Raw genomic sequence first — 19,634 nt, forward strand, 5'->3', positions numbered from 1 at the left:
AAAAAAAATGCTTTTAAGAGAATGAAAAGACAAGCAAGCCACAGACTGGGAGAAAATATTTACAAAGCATATACCAAATAAAGGACTTGTATCCAGAATGAAATCAAAACTCTATACTAAGAAAATAAACAACTCAGTAAAAAAGGAGGCAAAAGATTTGAATAGATGCTTCATCAAGGAAGAGTTAAGAATGACAAGTAAGTACATGAAAACCTGCTCAATGTGAGTCATTAGGGAAATGAAAATACAGCAGAAAACTATAATGAGATACCACTACACACCTATTAGAATGACTAAAAGTTAAAAGACTGACCATACCAACTATCGGCGAGGATGTGGAGGAACTGGACATATATACGACTGGTAGGAATGTAAAATGGTACAACCACCTTGGAAAATAGTTTAGCAGTTTCTTTCTTTTTGTTTTCTTTTTGAGGAAGATTAGCCCTGAGCTAACATCTGCCGCCAATCCTCCTCTTTTTGCTGAGGAAGATTGGCCCTGAGCTAACATCCATGCCCATCTTCCTCTACTTTATATGTGGGACGCCTACCACAGCATGGCTTGACAAGTGGTGCCATGTCTGCACCCAGGATCCAAACTGGTGAACCCCAGGCCGCTGAAGTGGAACATGTGAACTTTACTGCTGTGCCTCCGGGCTGGCCCCCTAGCAGTTTCTTAAAAGCCTTTTTTTAAGGTAGGGGAACTGTATCTTCAAAAATGTCAATGTAATAAAAGACAAAGGCAATGGAAATGTTCCACATTAAGGAGGCTAAAGAGACATGTCAATTAAATGCAATACCTGACCCTGGACTGGATCTTGTACCAGAGGGGGAAAATCTTACAAAGGACATTATTTGGTCAGCTGACAAAATTGGAACACAAATGGCAGATTAGATGAATGTATTGCATCAATGTTAACTTTACTGAAGTTAATAAATGCACTGTGATTATATAAGAGAATATTCTTAGTGTTATACTGAAAGAGAGAGAGAGAACATGATAAAGCAAATAGGATAAAATGTTAAAGTTGGTGAATCTAAGTAAAGGGTGTTGGGTGTTCTTGACACCATTTTTATTTTTTGCAACATCTCTATAGGTTTGAAATTATTTAAAAAAGAAAAACTAATGAAAGGTTTATTTAGGAATAAATTTCTGGACATAGTACAAAGTCTGTGAAAATTTGATATTCAAATGAAGTCTACTGCACTAATAACAATAAGAAGATTAATTTTTAACCTACTGAATTTTGCATATTCAGATGGGCTTAGCATAACAAAGATACTAAAATAAAAACATTTTAAAGGTTATTTGGTTCTAGCAATATATATATATATATTTTCTTTTTGAGGAAGATTAGTGCTGAGCTAACTGCTGCCAATCCTCCTCTTATCTCTGAGGAAGACTGGCCCTGAGCTAACATCCATGTCCATCTTCCTCTACTTTATATGTGGGATGCCTACCACAGTGTGGTGTGCCAAGCGGTGCCATGTCTGCACCTGGGATCCAAACCACTGAACCTCGGGCCACCGAAGTGGAATGTGTGCGCTTAACCGCTGCGCCACCAGGCCGGCACCAATATATACATTTTTAATTGAGGTGAAATTCACATAACATGCAATTAACCATTTTAAAGTGTATAATTCGATTGTATTTAGTATATTCAAAATGTTGTATGACCACCATCTAGCAATATTAACAGTGTTGCCTTTAAGGATAATTTAACATTTGCATTTGAAAATTTTGCATAAATGCTTTTTTTAAACATGATACAAAAACACAGCAAAATAGCTGAAATTATGTTATATTTTTCTTTCTGAGTAGCTCCTCTCACACACCTACATACATACATGCACACGTGCATGCGTGCACACACACACACACAAGAATGCTTAAATATTCAACTGTACTAAAATGTAATATTCCAAGAGATCCTAATACTTCATCCATTGTTAGTGATCTTGGATCTTCAAACAGAGGCCAACATATAGAAGTCCAGGTGTCTGACAGCCACTGAGCAATGCCGTGGCTATAAAACTTCAGCATGGGAGATAACGGCCTGTGCTTAGTTTGTGCCAGTCAGTTACAGAGAAAACACTGCAGGTTTTACTTAATTCATTCTGAATATTGCAGTACCCCCAGCACCCAGTGGAAAGATTGTCATTCCGCTCTTTGATTTGACCCTGTATGTGATTATCATCATCTTCATCATGTTCTTCTTCTTCTTCATTTAGTAAAACCAAGTAGGGAAACTGAGCATATCAGTTCCCATTAAATTGTTTCTTCTCTTTGTCCCCTCTGTTTTCACTGTTTTAGGATAGTTGAGGCAATTTCGTTTTCATCTTGCATCAGTGCTGCCTTCTGGGTGTGCCTGAGGAAGCCACCTGTGTTGGCCACCCTCAGTAACTGACCTTAAGTCACTCAGTTCTGAGCATATCTCTGGTTACTAGATCTAGACTGACTCATACTGAGCTGTCTTGGCTTCCACGTTTTCTTTCCACATGTTAGTAGAATAATTCAGCCTTCAATTGTTAGTGCCCATTTTTTTTTTTTTTCTGAGGAAGATTCGCCCTGAGCTAGCACCTGTGCCAATCTTCCCTATTTTGTATGTCGGTCTGTTGGTCACCACCATAGGATGCCCGCTGATGAGTGGTGTAGGGCCATGCCCAGAACCAAACCCAGCAAGGTGGGGCCAGCTGAACTTAACTACTAGGCCTTGGGGCCGCCTGTTAGTGCCCCCCCCCTTTTTTTTTTGAGGAAGATTAGCCCTGAGCTAACATCTGCTGCCAATCCTCCTCTTTTTGCTGAGGAAGACTGGCCCTGAGCTAACATCCGTGCCCCATCTTCCTCAATTTATATGTAGGACCCCTACCACAGCATGGCTTGCCAAGCAGTGCCATGTCAGCACTCGGGATCCAAACCCGCAAACCCCGGGCCACTGAAGCGGAATGTGTGCACTTAACTGCTGCCCCACCGGACCGGCTCCTGTTAGTGCCCTTTTTGAGAGCTGCCCAAATGAAGCAATAGGAGAGAGCTGAGTTATTCAAATTGGGTTACCTCTGAAGGCTGGGTACTGCGGGTCCTCTCCCACCACTGCTACACAGATAAGGACATCCTCCGGTGTTTTTTGTCAAATTCTTACCTCACCAGGAATTGTAGATCCTGCTCCGGGGGTATGCGGTAGTGCGGTGGGGTGTGGTAGGAGTAGGGAACAGCTGATCCTCTCCTCTTCAGCCTGAAAGCAGAGACTGGGGGCGGTGGAGGAGAGGCAGGAGGAGCTGCTATTGCTTTCCATGAGGTGGTTTCTCCCTTTAAATTCTTCTAAATCTCTAGTGAGTAGAGGAGCCAGTAGCCGGGCTGCAGATTTGGGTGGTCCAGCGGGAGGGGAAGGCTATGGAGGAGATGCAGGCTACAAGCCTGTCTTTGGTTTTGGTTAGTTCAGCATCACCTCTGAGCCAAGACATCCTTCCATATAAATAATTTACTCTAGCGCTATTGAATAGCTTTGCTTCACATGTTTTCTTGAAACAGAAATTCGTAGAACCTGGGTCCTTGATTCATTTTGATTAGGAATTAGTTCCCAGACTCCAACCACGGCAGAAGAGGCAGCTCAACATCTTTTGCTTTATTTACTATACATCATTGTGAATTGGGGTTCTTTTGCTGCAAAACCTCATCTTCACCTAAATGTAGGTTATTTTATCACGGTGATTGTAAACAGTGCCTTTCAATTTGTGAATTACGACACGACTGGAGCCGTATTAAAATAGAGCTGGAGCCGCCATCGCAGAGGAATTGTCTTGCACGTCTTGTTTTCTGTATCTTCCAAACTGGAGCAAACCGCCAACATTCCAAGAAGTCAGTAAGGACAAGAATTTCCTGCTTGTAAGGACTGCTGAAACGGGACTTTGCTTATGATGGAACTGCTAACTAATCTATGAAGTACAAACTTAGCCTTACCTCATCCAGCACCAATGAACTCTTCTTTAGCACGACTTACCTCTTCCTTCCTTTTGCCCATAAAAACCCTGAGCCCCTCTCCTGTAATCAGGGCACTACTTGGGTTTTTACCTGAATCTGTGCTCTCTCAATTGCAATTCTTTGATCCCAAAATAAATGCCTCTATCCCTCTCATTTTGCTCTTTATTTTTAGGTTAACAAATTAATACTTGTTTTTCAGGTATGCAGTGTTGTATATTGCTTATTTTTCTTGCCGCGCTTAGTTTTGAAATATAAACTTAAGACATTTTACATATGATTACTTCCAAAACATTTTTTTACTGTTACCTGCTACTCTAATTACAGTAGTTGTCTATTTATGGAAAAGTTTATTTTGAATTAAATGCACCATAAAAAAAGCGCTAAGCACATCATAACAAGTGATTTGCAGAAACGACGAAACTAGAGCATCGGTGGTAACCGAACCACGAGGCCCTGGAACTTATTCCGCGCGAGTCCTGGGGCGCGCGCGAAAAGGCTACGGAAACCGGGAAGGCCAAGCAGGAGGCTGGAACGCGTTACTCAGGACCGCGTGGGCAAGACGGCCCCGCCTCCCTGCGAGTGCGGCGCAGCGCGCAGGCGCGGCGGCACGGCTCTGCGGGGCACTGGGGCCTCACTGCGCAGGCGCGGCCGCCGGCGTGGTCCCCATGGAGCTTTGGTAGCGGAGTCCCTGCGGTGGCTTAGCCGGCGCCGTGGGAGCGTCCGGGATGAGCGCGGCCGAGGCCGACCGCTGGGCGTGGCTGCTGGTGCTCAGCTTCGTGTTTGGGTGCAATGTCCTCAGGATTCTCCTCCCGTCCTTTTCGTCTTTCGTAAGTGCAGCCTGGCCTTCCAGGGGCCGGCGGGTCGCCGCTCTGTCCCCTGGCGTGGGCACAGGGGTCTCAAACTGGCCGCGTGAGGGCCGCGTTCGGCTCCCAGAAGGGTCTTGGTTGGGCTGTTTTCTGTTTTAAGGTTTTTTTGAGCTAGTTGCTAGCGTCTAAAAGCTGCAAAGCTTTACCCTCAAATCCGGATTTCTGGATTCTGGGAGAGGAAAAGAAAAAAAAGCAAAAACCCTTGCAACACTTGGCCACGTTTTCACGTGGCCCCAGTCCTCAGGCTGGGCGTCCTCAGTGTCCCTCTGCCAGCCGCCCCCACTTCCGTTATTCCCCGGACTCTGGAGTGGTCAAGCAGACTTCGGCTGCTGGGGAACAGTGCCTCGTGCAGCACGGCGTCCAGGGTTTGCGGGAGGCCTTGGCCTTCCTCGCACGCGGTGCCAGCTGTGCCAGCTGCGGAAGAGACGGATCTCTGGGTGCAGGGGCCCCCATTATTGGGGTGGGGTGGGAGACAGTGTAGACAGGGAATCTCGGTACTGTGTGATAATTCCTGTGTCTCAGAGAGCGACACTGAGGAGCACTCTCTCTGCGAGGCGTTTGCCCAGGCACGAGTACATCACTTCGTGTCCAGTTGTTAGCGCTGCTCTGGGAGGTGAATGTTACCCCATCTTCCTTTAGCTCCCAGGGGCGGAGTCTGACTCAAGAGGGTCTAGTCGTTGCACTAAGTCATTCGGTTAGTGACTGTTGCGGTGGAGATTTGATCCCTGGTTTGTGATTCTCCTAGTTCTGCCCCTTTGCCTTATGCAGCGTGCATAGGGGTTTGGTGGCTAATTGGATGGGGGTGTGTATGGGCAACAGAGAGCTGTGCCCCGGGGGAGGGCGCCCTCTGCCCAGGGCCAGTGTGAGGCTCTGACTCAGACTGAGACTTTAAAGATTGAGCCCATGTGTTGTAGCACTGTGTTGGGAAACTCAGTTCTCCCTGCTTTTCTCTCTTGCTGTGAGTTGCTGCTGGTGGTGGTGTATTTGAGACTAGGTGGGATTTCTACTTCTTTATGTTTTATTCTACCAGTATTCATTGAGTCTAGGAAGAAAGACCTGGCCACCCATATCCGAGAAAGTTGGCCATGGAAACCCTATGAATAGTGAATAGCTGTGGAGCATTTTCTTATGTATCGCTGGAAGGTGAGAGGATGGAGCCAAAAGATCAGGCAGGGTTCTGCTCTGCCGTACATATCGGTGCTGAGCCGGAATCGCCTACAGGGCACTAACATTCACTGAGTGCCTGTTTTGTGTCAAGGTCTATTCTAGGGCCTTACTACCCCTATTGTTCTGAGGCATAGGGACTTCTCTCTTAGTCCCTGTCCCCCGCTTCAGAATCTTTCCTGATGCCTCCTAGTCTTAAAGATGATGTACCAAGTACTTAGCACTGCATACAAGACCCCTGAAGAGCTGGCCCTGCTCATCTTTTTTCTTCTTTTTAAAAAATTGTGGTAAAATATACATAACATAATATTTACCATTTTAACCATTTTCAGGTGTACAGTTCAGTGGCATTAAGTACATTCACATTGTTGTGCAGCCATCGCTGCCATTCATCTCCAGAACTTTCTTATCTTCCCAAACTGAAACTCTGTACCCATTAAACACTAACTCCCCATTCCCTCTCCCTGGCACCCACCCTTCTCCGGTCTGTCTCTATGAATTTGACTCCTTAGGTACCTCATATAAGTGGAATCATACAACATTTGTCCTTTTATGTCTGGCTTATTTCACTCAGCATAATATCTTTGGGGTTTATCCCTGTTGTAGTGTGTGTTAGGATTTCATTCCTTTTTAAGGCTGAATAATATTCCAGTGTATGTATATACCACATTTTGTTTATCCATTCATCTTTTGATGGACATTGTGGTACTTTGTACCTTTTGACTATTGTAAACAATGCTGCTAGAATATTGGTGTACAAAGATCTGGTCAAGTCTGTGTTTTCAGTTCTTTTGGGTAAATACTCAGAAGTGGAATTGCTGAATCATACAGTAATTCTACGTTTAATTTTTTTGAGAAACTGCCATACTGTTTTCCACAGCAGCTGCACCATTTTTACATTCTCACCAGCAATGCACAACAGTTGCAATTTCTCCACATTCTCCAACACTTGTCATTTTATTTATAAAATTAGATAATAGCCATCCTAACAGGTGCAAGATGATATCTCATTGTGGTTTTGATTTGCATTTTCCTAAAGATTAGTGATGTTGAACATCTTTTCATTTGCTTATTGGCCATCTGTACATCTGTGGAGAAAAGTCTATTCCCGTCCTTTGCCCCTTTTTTAATTGGGCATCAGGAGCTGTCCCCAGGTGAAGGGCGCCCTCTGTAGACCCACAGCGGGAGTGAGGGGCTGTTTGTTTTTTTGTTGTTGAGTCAAGAGTTCCTTATATATTCTGGATATCAGCTCCCTATCAGATAGATGATTTGCACATATTTTCTCCCATTCTCTGGGTTGCCTGTCCATCTTTCTTGCAGTATCACGTCTATTCTTTCTATCTACCCCATCCTATTTCACCTCATGTTGGAGCCACATGCAACTAATCTCATTTGCTCAAAGAGGCCGTGTGGGTTTTATGTTCCTCTATGAATTGTTCATAATTTCTCATTAGCTGCGGTGGAAGGAGGCGTGTGTGTTTGGGTATGGCAGCAGCTATAAATAAGACCAGCCGTCATCTCAGGCTCCTTCGCCAAGCGTGTGCTCTGCAGCTAGGCCCCTGCCACAAGAGGTTATTGCTGCAGCCTAGACACGGCTGAGGCTTGCGCAATCTAGGGTGGCTGTTCATCATTTAGATGAAGGAGGACTGGGTTTGTCCTGGGACCTGTGTCAAGATCTGTGTTGCTTCCTACAGGCTGTATAACCTCTCTACTCTCAAAGCAGTTAGCTTTCTTAAATCTGGTTCGCTTTGATGGCACATAACACTGTTTGTCGGAGTTGTTCGCCAAGTTCAAAAGGAAAACAGTTATTTTAGCAGAATGCAGCCCCCCTTGTTGGCGTTCAAAACAAGGAAAATAATGAAGAGATCTGGCCTGCCTGGTCCCTGAGTTTGGGGTGAGGGTCAGTGAAAAGCTGTAAGGAACACCGTGGTCCCGTGCTGCTCCTTCACGACCATTAGAGGCTGCCCCATCACAGGCCCTGAGATGAGCACTAAAGCAGGAAAGCCTCCCCACCACAAACAGAAAGTTAGACTGGGAATGGGCCACGCCCCTATACTTCAGATTATAACTTTCCCTACAGTGTTTATGATGCTTCTTCTGTCCAGCCAGAAGCAAGGGAGGGGCGCAGTCAGGAAGTCTCTGAAGGATCGGAAGCCCTTGGCCCAGCAAAGCCTCTCAAGGTCCTGGGAAGGGGTCTCAGCCGGATACTGGGGTGTGGTGGGTGCCTGGTAAGCAGACCCCAGTCCCTGCTGCTGACTTGGTTGGAATTTTCCTGAGTTCTTTCTTCCCTTCAAGCTGCTCACTGGACGCATACATGAGAGAGCGTAGTTCATTTAGTAGGCGGGCCAGGACTTTCTTCCGCCAGAGGCGGAGGAGGAGGGGGACAAGGATGCTGGTTGGAGAACGCTGGCTCTGCGCGGGTTGCAGGGAGGCGCACTGCGCAGGCGCATGGGGCTGACACGGCGGAGGGCGCGGTGAGGGTTCCGCGAGCCCCTCGCACTGCGCAAGCGCAGCGGCCCCTTCTGCAGAGACCCCTATTGTGTAGACCCGGGACGTGGCATGCTGCAGGCTGCCGTCCGGGGTTTGGGTTGTGGGGCTCACTGCGATTTTTATATTGGACGAGTTCGAAATTACCTTAATTTCCTGCTCTAAAAAGTGGCCGCCTGCCTTTCCTCTAGGGGCCCGGGTCCCTGAGCCGAGTTATGGACGCTGCTGGACCTGCCCGTGTGGGTGTCTTCCCGAGAGCCTCCCTCCTTCCAGGGAGCGCTGTCACCTAGCGATTTCCTGCTCTGGACCAGGCATCAGCATGGCCCCCAAGTATTAGTTTAGGGGCTGGCTAAGGGGGGGGTAGGGGTTGAGTGCGCTCATGCAGGTGGGGCTGTCCACGTGCGGGGGCCATTGCCCTGAGGAGGGGTTCCCTGGGCGGCCCTGGCAGAACTTGGCACGTGGGGCTGTTCTGGGCCCGCAGCTTCGCAGGGGCCTTGGCCCTGTCCTGGGATGAGGAGTCCGTCCCTAATGTTAGGGACACACCCGAGCGGGCACCCGAGCTCATCATTCCCGAGGTGCCCCCTGTGTTCCAGGAGGGGCTGGCCTTCCTTCGTCGGGCATCGATTTCCAGATGAATCTGGTCCAGAGAGGTGCCAGCCAGTGAGTGGCGGAGTGGGGATTTGAGTCCCCCTGGTGTGACCCCAAGGTCAAGCCCTGGCATTTTGTCTGTCGGCAAAGGCATTGGACAGGATCCGAGGGTGACTGCTAGGAGGATACTTTGAGCTCACGTAGGCCGGCGGCCAGCGTCTGGACGCAAGAGTAACAAGAAGGATTGGTCCTGGGGCCGCCCCATGGCCAGTGGTCAAGTTCCTGCACTCTGCTTCCGTGGCCCAGGGTGTTGCAGGTTCGGATCCTGGGCGCGGAGATGGCACCGCTCATCAAGCCATGCTGAGGCCGAGTCCCACATGCTACAACGGGAAGGACCCACAGCTGAAAATACACAACTATGTACCAGGGGGCTTTGGGGAGAAAAAGGAAAAATAAAATCTTAAAAAAAAAAAAAAGAAGGGTTGGTTCTCTCCTCAAATTCTCCCACTGTCTGAGTTATCTTGATAAGATTTTTTAAAAACTCATTTTCTGCTTCAGAAGTCTTGGTGGACCCATCTCCAGGACCTTGAAAAGCTGTACTCAGCACAGCTTATCTGTTTCTGTCAGGTGAGAGGTTTAAAGTCCTGGAAGGTATTTTTGGGTCCATAAAGGTTTCAGAAATGTGTTACTGTTTTAAAAATTAATATTTGAATTATATTTAAATTCAATCTCATTAAATCTTACAATTCAGTTCATACTTCTAGCACATTTTAACACTTATGAGGAGACTTTGGATTAATGTTGGTGCCTATTTGCAAACTTAAATACTTCTAAAGGTTTTCAGTGTACTTATAGATGTGATATACAGTCCTTTTTTTTGAGCACTACGGTTGTCTGATTTAACCACAATCCTCTTCAGTTCCCCTCATGTTCATTTTCCCGCCCTCAGGCACCTTCCACTCCTGAGGAACCGTTTTCGGCCTGTTCACTTTTTAAGCGTTTTGTATATTCTCTATGAAGCTAAAGAATGTGTTTGCACGTCTGTTTCTTTTTAAAATCTAGTTTTAAAAGTCTGGTTTATTGATGTGTCATTTGCATTCAGTGAAATTTACTCGTCCCAGTTGGGTGACGTGGTGAGTTTTGGCCCACTTCCTCAGTATGGGAACCACCACCACGGTCAAGATAAAGGACATCTCTACCACCTCAAGAAGTCCCTCCCCCACCTTGCACGTGTTTGTTGTACAAAGTTTAAGCAGAATCTGTAGACTCCTTGCTCTTGAAAGATGCTTCTGTAATTTTTAAGAGAATTTGGCCCATCCCTATTCTCTTCTCAAGGGTGGGTCAGGCTGGAGTATATGTCCTTTAGTTAGAGTGTTGGGTACAGGTCAAGACAGAGGGGACGAAGACGGAGCTGGGTTTGAAGACCCCGGATCCAGGCTCGAGGCCTGCAAGAAGCTACGCAGTAGCAAACACACTGCGCTACTGCGCAGGCGCCATAGAGATCTGCCAACCCCGCCCCCGCCCTGAAGGCCTCCTTGCGCAGGCGCCGGGGAGGGGCCTCTGCGGGCATCCCGGGGACCTGCGCATGCGCCCGTGGCAGGCCAGCCCCCCCCCCCCGGGGGGGGGCGCAATTTCTGTCTCGGACTGAAGTCGTCCTACTGCGCGCCATTCAGAGCGGACCGGGAGCTAGAGGGACAATCTCATTTATTGTGCGCTTGCTACGTGTCAGTACACTTAAATACATTATCCCCTTTCATCCTTTTTTTATCTACTTTTAAAATTTTGAAACAAACAAACGTGCAGACAAGTTATGCATACAGTACAAAGAACTGATTTTGTTTCCTGAACCATCTGAAAGTAAGTTGTCACCCTGAGCCCCCTCACTCCCCGATTCTTCAGCGTGCACGCAGCGGCCTTGTCCACAGCACAGCAGTCCAGTTGTATCGCTCCTCTCCCGTTAGGGGGTTTCGCTAGTCCGGCGACGTCCTTTATAGCGAAAGGACCCCGTCAGCTCCGCGCATTGCACGTACTTGCCGTGTCTCTTCAATCTGGAAGGATTCTCCGTCTTTCCTTGGCTTGCTTGGCTGGCATTTCCGATTCTCGCAGGGCAGTGACTTTGCAGAATGGCCCTCTGTGGACATCTTTGTCCGATGTTTGGCGGGGATGGCACAGAGGAATGCTGCGTGCTCTGCATCTCATCCAGCGCCGTGAGCGTCAGTTTGGGGATGCTCACTCGGCACTTGGGGCCGGTTCCCGGAGGCATGCCTCGCGGACTTCTCAGTCCTCCCGAGCCTGCTCCCGGACTTCTCCGCTCCGGTGCACTTTCCTGGTCCGGGGGTCCAGGCCCGTCCTGGCCGGTTGTCCGACGCCACCTGGCGGCCGCTGCTATCTCGTCCCTGGCTCTGGGACACTGGGCGGCGTACGGGCAGATGCGGGGAGGGGGTTAGGGGGGGTTTGGAGGGGCTCCACACTTGAGTCCCCTCTGCAGGCTTCCTGCAGGGCGCTTGGGCCAGCCAAGTTCTGTGTAGGGTCTGGCTGTCAGAAGCGCCTCTTTACAAACACTTACGTTTATGTTTATGTCTTTGCATCTATGGAAAACCGCGAGTTCACAACCATACCTCCAATTCTAATCCAACACCTCAGGATTCATTCTAGTTTCTTCCCCATCCGTATTTCTCTCTCCCTTTTCTGACAGTGAGAAAGCTGGCCCCCATCATCCTCAAGATGCTTACTCTATTTGATCAATCCTTATAGCTAGTCTCCCGTCTCCACTGCTGCCCCCTCCCCAGGGTGGTTGCCCGCCTGCCCCACCTGCGCTCGGACACCTGTTTGGCTGGGTGCCTTCCTCTTGTCATGTGTGCCGGCCTCACTCTGCTCCGGCTCTGACTCCCAGGCAGGCTACCCTTTCTTGGAGACCCCATATCACAGTGCTTGGCTCTGACACCCCGCCCCCTGCCAGCGTGCTCCTCCGCAGGAATGCCCTCCTCACTGTGCTTGGGCCCCGAGTCCCTGTGCTGGGCCACCGCCTCATCACTAGCACCCTGCACCCCTACCCTGCTCTGTCCACCTAATTTACGACTGAATTCTAAAGGAAGGAAGAGGATGCGTGGTCCTTGTCACCTGAATGACAGCTCTGGGGATGGAATCGCTTTTCATTGTATAATTACAATTTTGCAGTTATAGTGAAAGATATATACTTGTACAATAGCAGTCCGTGGGCATGTCTGCAAAAGGAAAAATATTGTATGAATAACAATTCAAATCGGAAGGAGTTTTGTTTTTCCGGTTGTTATAGGGAGCAGGGGCAGGACAAGGCAGCAGAGGCTGGCTGGGTAGCTTGCCCAGTTGAAAGAGGCAGCGGATAGGATGGTGGAGGAGGTGGGGGAGAATGTCTGCCCCCCATGGAAAGGCGCTGATCTCAGCTGTCTGTCGGCTCCGCCAGATGTCCAGGGTGCTGCAGAAGGATGCAGAGCAGGAGTCACAGATGAGGGCAGAGATCCAGGATATGAAGCAAGAGCTCTCCACCGTCAACATGATGGACGAGTTCGCCAGATATGCCCGGCTGGAGAGAAGGATCAACAAGATGACGGATAAGCTCAAAACTCATGGTACTGTTCTCACTCGTAGTGTGGAAAGCTTCGTGAGAACTGATTAATAGGGAAACCTTTATATAAAGATTCACAGAATATATGCACTGATTTCTGGATGTTTTAAATGTTGATATAAACGTTTAAATTGTCTAGAAGAAACCCAATAATAATTGTTACTTTCTTATTTGCTGGTGAAGCTTTGCTTTCTAAACACAGAACCCTCCAGGATCCTCTTAGGTTTTCTTCAGAGCCAACTTGTTACTGTAGGTTGTCATTTTCAAATTCCGACACTTTTCTGAGAAAAGCCTAGAAAAAAGTCTCATAGTGGATTCTCAGGGGCTTTTGTGAACACTCTCTAGAAAATGCCCAGCAATGTCCTTCACCGAGTGTAGACTTCAGGCTGGGGCCCAGGCTTATTCATCCTTATGTTTGCCGCTGTTCCTGATGGTCTCTAGGATGGAGAGCACGTTCTCAGGGCTGCCCGTGGGCTGAGTGTGCACGGTGAGAGCTGTCTCCAGGGCTGGTCAAACTCTCGGGCTACCCAGCCAAGACAGACTAGACTCCCATTTATGGATTAGTGCGCTGTGTAGACCGCAAAATCAGAGAGGAGAATTGAGTCCTGTTGGGAAGGGCGTCATACGAAGAATCTCGGATTTAGATGAATAGCTTTAAGGGTTTTCAAAGCGAAAGCTTCAAGTCTCACAATCTGTGTGATTCTATTTTAAATAATGGCATAGTGGGTGACTTTTAAGAAAGTCTGTTTTATATTTTCTATGAATATTGAGCAAATGTTACGTAAAGAGAAAATACTTTATGAGAGGGAATAACATTTCTGTGTGCTTGAATGTTTTCTTCATTTTTAAGGACTCACGTGATCATTTCACCCTGTTTTTCCTTTCAGTGAAAGCACGGACAGCTCAGTTGGCCAAGATAAAATGGGTTATAAGTGTTGCTTTCTACATATTACAAGTAAGTGCGCTCTGGTGTCACCTTGGGTCATTAAAGTCGATAGTGGACTCTCCTCCAGAGCCGTGTGGCCCCCAGAATCCAGGTCTGGAGTTCAGGCTTTTCTGCTTTCAGCTGCCGTGCCGCGTAGTCCGGCCAGCGTGCAACTCTGAGCACTCTGGATTTGTAAGTTAGACCTAAAGAAAGCCTTCCTCTTGGTTAGAGTAGTTAAGTATGGGGTTGTGTAGCAGGTGGACGTTGAAGTGAGTTCTTTCATGCGGCCTCTGTTCCAGGGTGGTTTGGGGGCCTGGGGGCTGAGGTGGGAGCAGCGTAGTTCGACTTGGGGTTTCCGCAGATGGTGGTCACTTTGGCCGTTGCTCGCTCCGTGGTGTGCGGCTGTGTCAAAGGCTGTCTCCTGTCTGGGTAGGGAGCCCGTTGTCCTCGTTTAAGCCCCATGCCACTGATTCCTGACTTTCCTGTCCGGGGGCTTTTTACTTGTTTCGTTGCCTGTGGAATTATTGCTCTTTACCCTGAGGTGGTGGATATGCTGCACCACACTTCAGTGGCCGCTGTAAGTGATCTCTGAGTTTCTGTACTACGTGTGAGCTTTACTGGGGCAAAGGACTTGAGCCTGCCCCCCAAAGCCCAGGTTGTCGGGTAGATTTAAGTACAGGGATCCTGAGGCGCTGTCACTGCTGTGAGATAGGTTTCAGGGACAGGAATGAAGCCAGATGCCCTCTTTTAGGTCTGCTCATTTGAGTGGCATGTTAAGGCCCCGAAGGGAACAGAAGACAAGTGAAGGAACGCTGCTAGGGAAAGGAGGAAGGAGAAAGCATCGCTCCTCTGCCCACCGCTTAAACTTGGAGAGGGCTCGCTCTGCACTCCTGCCAGCACTCCTGTGCGGATGCGAGAATTAACTAGTTTTTCAAGGATCTTAGAGGCCTCTGATTGCTTTTGTCACTAATAAGGTGTATTTAGCCTAGTCTGGCTCCTTAAAGGAGACACTCCATGAGGACAGAACACCTATGTTATGGGAGCGCTTGGTTTATCCGTTAATTTAATGGTGTGTATGTGTTATTGGTGACGGGATTGCCAGGGCTCAAGGTCGTGGATTTGGAGCGCTTCCTTGGTTTGCTGTCGCCATCCCCCTCTTGCTGTGGTGGTTGGCTCCGGGACTGGCAGGTTGTCCCCCTCACCGGCAGTGTCTTTACAGGCGGCCCTGATGGTCTCGCTCATTTGGAAGTATTACTCTGTGCCTGTGGCTGTAGTGCCGAGCAAGTGGATCACTCCGCTAGACCGCCTGGTAGCCTTCCCTACGAGAGTGGCAGGTAAGAGCTCCCTTGGGAGCAGCGGAAGGGTACGGGTGGGCTTATGTGCAGGGATGTAGGGGAAGAGGAGGTCACTCTGACGTCATCCTCACGGCCCATGTCACGAGTGGGCAGTGCCCTGGGTCTCAGCCTCACACAGGCTCGCAGTGGAGACACTGAGGTCTACAGAAGTGGCTTCACTTGTCCAGGGTCACCGAGGTGCTAACTAGCAGAGCTGAAGTCACCCTGCGTCTGCTCCCAGAATGCAAGCCTGGTCCCTGAGGTCCCTGACCCTGTTTATTGAAGCGCCACTTCTCGTTCCCAAGTGCCGTGACCGCCTTTCAGTTCCTGTCTTGCTTAGCCTCTCGGCAGCGTTTGCTGCTAACGGCCGTCCTTTATTTTTGAAAGGTAATTTCCTTTGGTCGTTAACAGGGTAGGACGTGTCACTGTAGCATGGTTAGAAATGTAAGAACAATTAAAAAAAGTCTCATTAGCTATGGATAACCCCTCTTAACGTTGTGCTATATTTTTTCCAGTCTTTTTTTCTAATTGTTTTTATACAGTTAAGGTCATCTGGCACATAAAATTTTTTACCCCTTTTTACTTTATATTCTAGGCCCTTTCCCATATCAATAAACATTTTTATTAAGGAATTTTGCATAGCTGTTGGATGAGTCATAATTTACTAATTTCCCTGTTAAAGGACGTTTGTTTAGGCCCTAATGTTTTGCTGTCGAGAGTAATACTGCAGCACACGTCCTTGTCAGGCGGTCTTTGATTGTGATTTGTGATAGTGCTAGAAGTGAATTATTAAGGAATGACTGTTCCAGAGATTTCCTATTTCTCCAGGCCCCCTTCCCTCCCTCCCCCCTCCCCTTATCCAGACACAGCGTGAGGGCTCTGCTGGCGGCTTCTCAGTGGTGCCCAGCAGAGGGGCTGGAGGCTGCCCTTCCAGGCATCCAGCAGGCTGTGGGCCCCTCTTGCAGCCTGTCTTGTTGTCTCAGTTATCAGTGGGGCAAGGAAGGTGTGGGTGGTAAACCTTGCCTCGTTCACAGTGCTTTTCCGAGAAGGGACAAACAAAGTCTCACAGGGTGGTTTTCCAGTCCACTAATATCATAAATAATGCTGCATATCTCTCGCAGGAGTGAGAAATTCAAATCAGGGCCCATTCTGAGTAATTCTTGCTGAGTACAGAAGGGAGTCCTGTGAATCAGTAAAAGTCTGATGAATTTGAAGCCACCAAACACGAACTTGGTCTTTCTTAGCCCAGCGCTGCTCAACGAGACATGAAATGCTCTCCTTTCCTCTAAGTTAAAGGGAGCAGAGGCAGGCGCCGTGGGCGGAACTCCTGGCGTGCTCTCTTAGGTTGAATGTCTTTATTTTTAGGTGGTGTTGGGATTACCTGCTGGATTTTAGTCTGTAACAAAGTTGTGGCTATCGTGCTTCACCCCTTCAGCTGAAAAAGACGACAAATCCGACTGTGACACTTTTAAGAACGGATTTTCACCTAGTAGGTTAAAAATCTGATTTATACTGTTTTGTTTTATTTTAAGAAACAAAAGCGCACAGGTTAGTTTTTTTGTCGAACGTGTTTTGTTCTTGGACTTTATGTGAGGTTCTTCTAAGAATCACAATTTTCTACTCTCGTCATTGAACCAGAAAGGTCAGTCTGTCCTGCGTGTGTATGGGCCAGCAGAGTACCAGCTTTAGTATAAGAAATGTGTGACATTTTCAGCATCTACATGTTGTTACTTATGATTTGCACTCTTAGCTTATTTTAAAGGTCACATTGCCAACTAGAAAGTCAGAATTTTCTCATAATTTAAGTAATTTAAAGACCTCGTTGCTATTTTTAATCCAGATTAGCTATTTAATACCACTACTAGAACTTAAAACTTTATTTTTTAATCTCATGCGGTAGTACTTAAAGAATAACACTAATTGACCTTGTACTTTTTTCTTCCTCTGTTTAAAGTGTCATTTGTTGGGCAAGCCTTTGCGTTGTGTTATCTACTTATTTGAAGCTGTTAATTTTTCATTACTGTGTTTTGTAAATGTGTTCATGAGACCACAGTGCATTGTTTTGTGCTTGAATTGTGTTTTATATTTAAATCGTTTCAAATGAAGTGTATTTTATAAGCATTTAATATTTATGCTCTGTAGAATGAAACAAAGTTAAAAAACAAACTTGGGAGTCTGAGTAACTTAATTTGAGTGGGTACCTGTTTGGCCCATAGAGTATAATTCTGCTAAATATTTTTTAAAACACTTTTTTCTAATTAAATTTTTGCAAGTGCTTGTATGACTTCCTTCTTTACAGCCTCTTATTTGCTGTGACCAATCTGTAACTGTGACAAGTGGCAGAGGGCTTTAACCATTAACTAAGTGGGCCATAGCAGCTTAAAGCTACATTCCGTGATTAGTTTTTAAAAGGTCATATTGGTATTCTTGTGTTCCCTAAGGATCTAACAAGTAGCTCATTGTGATTTCTGCTCATTGTCCCATGAAAGGACGCAGTGCTGTGCTGCTGTACTGTGTCATCCCCAGAGTGGGTTTCAGGTTCCCCTCCTCATTCTCACTGACCCAGCACCCAGCTGACCTAACTTTAAGAAAGGATGCAAACAGGGAACACAGCCGTATTTATAACAGACAGCATCATGGAGGACTTGGACACGAGCTTCCAACATCTCAGTTACCACACAGGGTGCATTTTGGCCACAAAGGATGAGAAGGCAGTCTGAGGAGGAGATCATAGCAGCACAAGGAAACTGCAGGGTCTGGGGTCCCTTAGAGGCCACATGCCTAACGTCCATTTCTAGTGAGCTGCGGGCATACCTGGCAGGTTGTACAGTAGAGGATCGGGCAGCCAGGTATGGCCTGCCCAGGGACATCCTTGGATCACTAACCAGTATGACGTCTCCCTGATGAGACCCCTATTTATCTCCTGAGGATGGATTCTTTCACTGATGACTGCAAGGATTTTGACACATCTCACTGAGGCTAGAGGAAAAGATTTACAGTTCACTGCTGTTCATTCTTTCCACGGACGTTAATAGTTTGTGAAGATTAAAGAGGGGAAATTTAAATGTTGTGTTTCACATCACTGTGGTTTTTCAAAACTGTATTTGTTTTTAAATAAATAATAAACGTGGTACAGGCGTACCTCGGGGATATTGTGGATTTGGTTCTAGACCAGTTCAATAAAGCGAATATCACAATAAAGTGAGCCACACACATTTTTTGGTTTCTTCATGCATATAAAACTTAGGTTTACACTATACGGTAGTCTGTTAACTGTGCAACAGCGTTATGTCTAAAAAGAATGTACACACCTTAATTAAAAAATACTTTATTGCAAAAAATGCTAACCATCACCTGAGCCTTCAGCGAGCTGTCATCTTTTTGCTGATGGAGGGTCTTGCCTCGATGTTGACGGCTGCTGACTGCTCAGGGTGGTGGCTGCTGAAGGTCGGGGCAGCTCTGGTAATTTCTTAAATAAGACAGCAGTGAAGTTTCCTGCATTTTTGACTCTTCCTTTCATGAACGATTTCTCTGTAGCGTGTGACGCTCTTTGATGGCATTTTCCCCGCAGTAGAACTTCTTTCAAAATTGGAGTCACTTCTCTCAAACCCTGCTACTGCTTTATCAGCTAAGTTTATGTCATATTCTGAGTCCTTTGTTGTCATGTCTACAGTCTTTACCGGGAGATTTCATCTCAAGAAACCATTTTCTTGGCTCATCCATAAGAAGCAACTCCTCGCCCCTTAGTTTTATCATGAGATGGCAGCAATTCAGTCACGTCTTCAGGCTCCACTTCCAGTTCTCGTTCCCTTGCTGTTTCCACCACATCTGTAGTTACTTCCTCCACTGAAGTCCCGAACCCCTCAAAGTCATCCATGAGAGTTGGAATCAACTACTTCCAAACTCCTGTTAGTGTTGATATTTTGACCTTTTCCCATGAATCACAAGTGTTCTTAATGGCATCTAGAATGGTGAATCCTTTCCAGAAGGTTTTCAGTTTACTTTGGCCAGATCCATCAGAAGAATTACCATCTATGGCAGCTATAGCCTTGTGAAATGTATTTTTTAAATAATGAGATCTGAAAGTCAAAATGACTCCTCGATCCATGGGCTGCAGAGTGGACGCTGTGTTAGCAGGCTTGCAAACAACATTAATCTTGTACACCTCCATCAGAGCTCCTGGGTGACCAGGTGCCTTGTCAATGAGCAGTCACATTTTGAAAGGAATCTCTTTCTGAGCAGTAGGTCTCAACAGTGGGCTTAAAATATTCAGTGGACCGTGTTGTAAACAGATGTACTGTCACCCAGGCTTCTTTGTTCCTTTTTTTTTTAATAGATTTTTTTCCTTCTTTTGCCCAAAGCCCCCCAGTACGTAGTTGTGTATTTTATTGTGGGTCCTTCTACTTGTGGCCTGTGGGCTGCTGCCTCAGCATGGCCCAATGAGTGGTGCTGGGTGTGCAACCAGGATCTGAACCGGCAAAACCCTGAGCTGCCGAATCAGAGCGCACAAACTTAACCACTTGGCCACGGGGCTGGCCCTGTCGTTCCGTTTATAGAGCTCAGACAGAGTAGATTCAGCATAATTCTTAAGGGCCCTAGGATTTTCAGAATGGTAAATGAACATTGGCTTCTACTGAAAGTCACCAGCTGCACTAGCCCCTAACAAGAGAGTAGGCCTGTCCTTTGA

At 47.1% G+C, this 19,634-nt stretch overlaps 1 protein-coding gene across 1 annotated transcript; it reads left to right on the forward strand.

Moving 5' to 3' along the window:
- The first annotated feature begins 4,551 nt into the window (after window positions 1–4,551).
- GET1 (guided entry of tail-anchored proteins factor 1) lies at window positions 4,552–18,097 on the forward strand. The gene is made up of 5 exons (XM_014839294.3): window positions 4,552–4,806; window positions 12,527–12,692; window positions 13,576–13,643; window positions 14,833–14,947; window positions 16,313–18,097. Exons 1-5 carry the CDS (start codon window positions 4,705–4,707, stop codon window positions 16,384–16,386), a joined length of 525 nt encoding a protein of 174 aa, XP_014694780.1. The 5' UTR covers window positions 4,552–4,704; the 3' UTR covers window positions 16,387–18,097.
- Window positions 18,098–19,634: the final 1,537 nt, after the last annotated feature.

The sequence above is a fragment of the Equus asinus genome, chromosome 18 (assembly GCF_041296235.1).
Source record: "Equus asinus isolate D_3611 breed Donkey chromosome 18, EquAss-T2T_v2, whole genome shotgun sequence".
Lineage (NCBI taxonomy): Eukaryota > Metazoa > Chordata > Mammalia > Perissodactyla > Equidae > Equus > Equus asinus.

Excerpts from the sequence above, each read along its gene's own strand:
- GET1 (XM_014839294.3), top strand. The coding sequence starts at position 4,705 with ATGAGCGCGGCCGAGGCCGACCGCTGGGCGTGGCTGCTGGTGCTCAGC. Across the intron at positions 4,807-12,526 it reads TCCCGTCCTTTTCGTCTTTC|ATGTCCAGGGTGCTGCAGAA; the intron begins GTAAGTGCAGCC and ends CGGCTCCGCCAG. Across the intron at positions 13,644-14,832 it reads TTGCTTTCTACATATTACAA|GCGGCCCTGATGGTCTCGCT; the intron begins GTAAGTGCGCTC and ends GTGTCTTTACAG.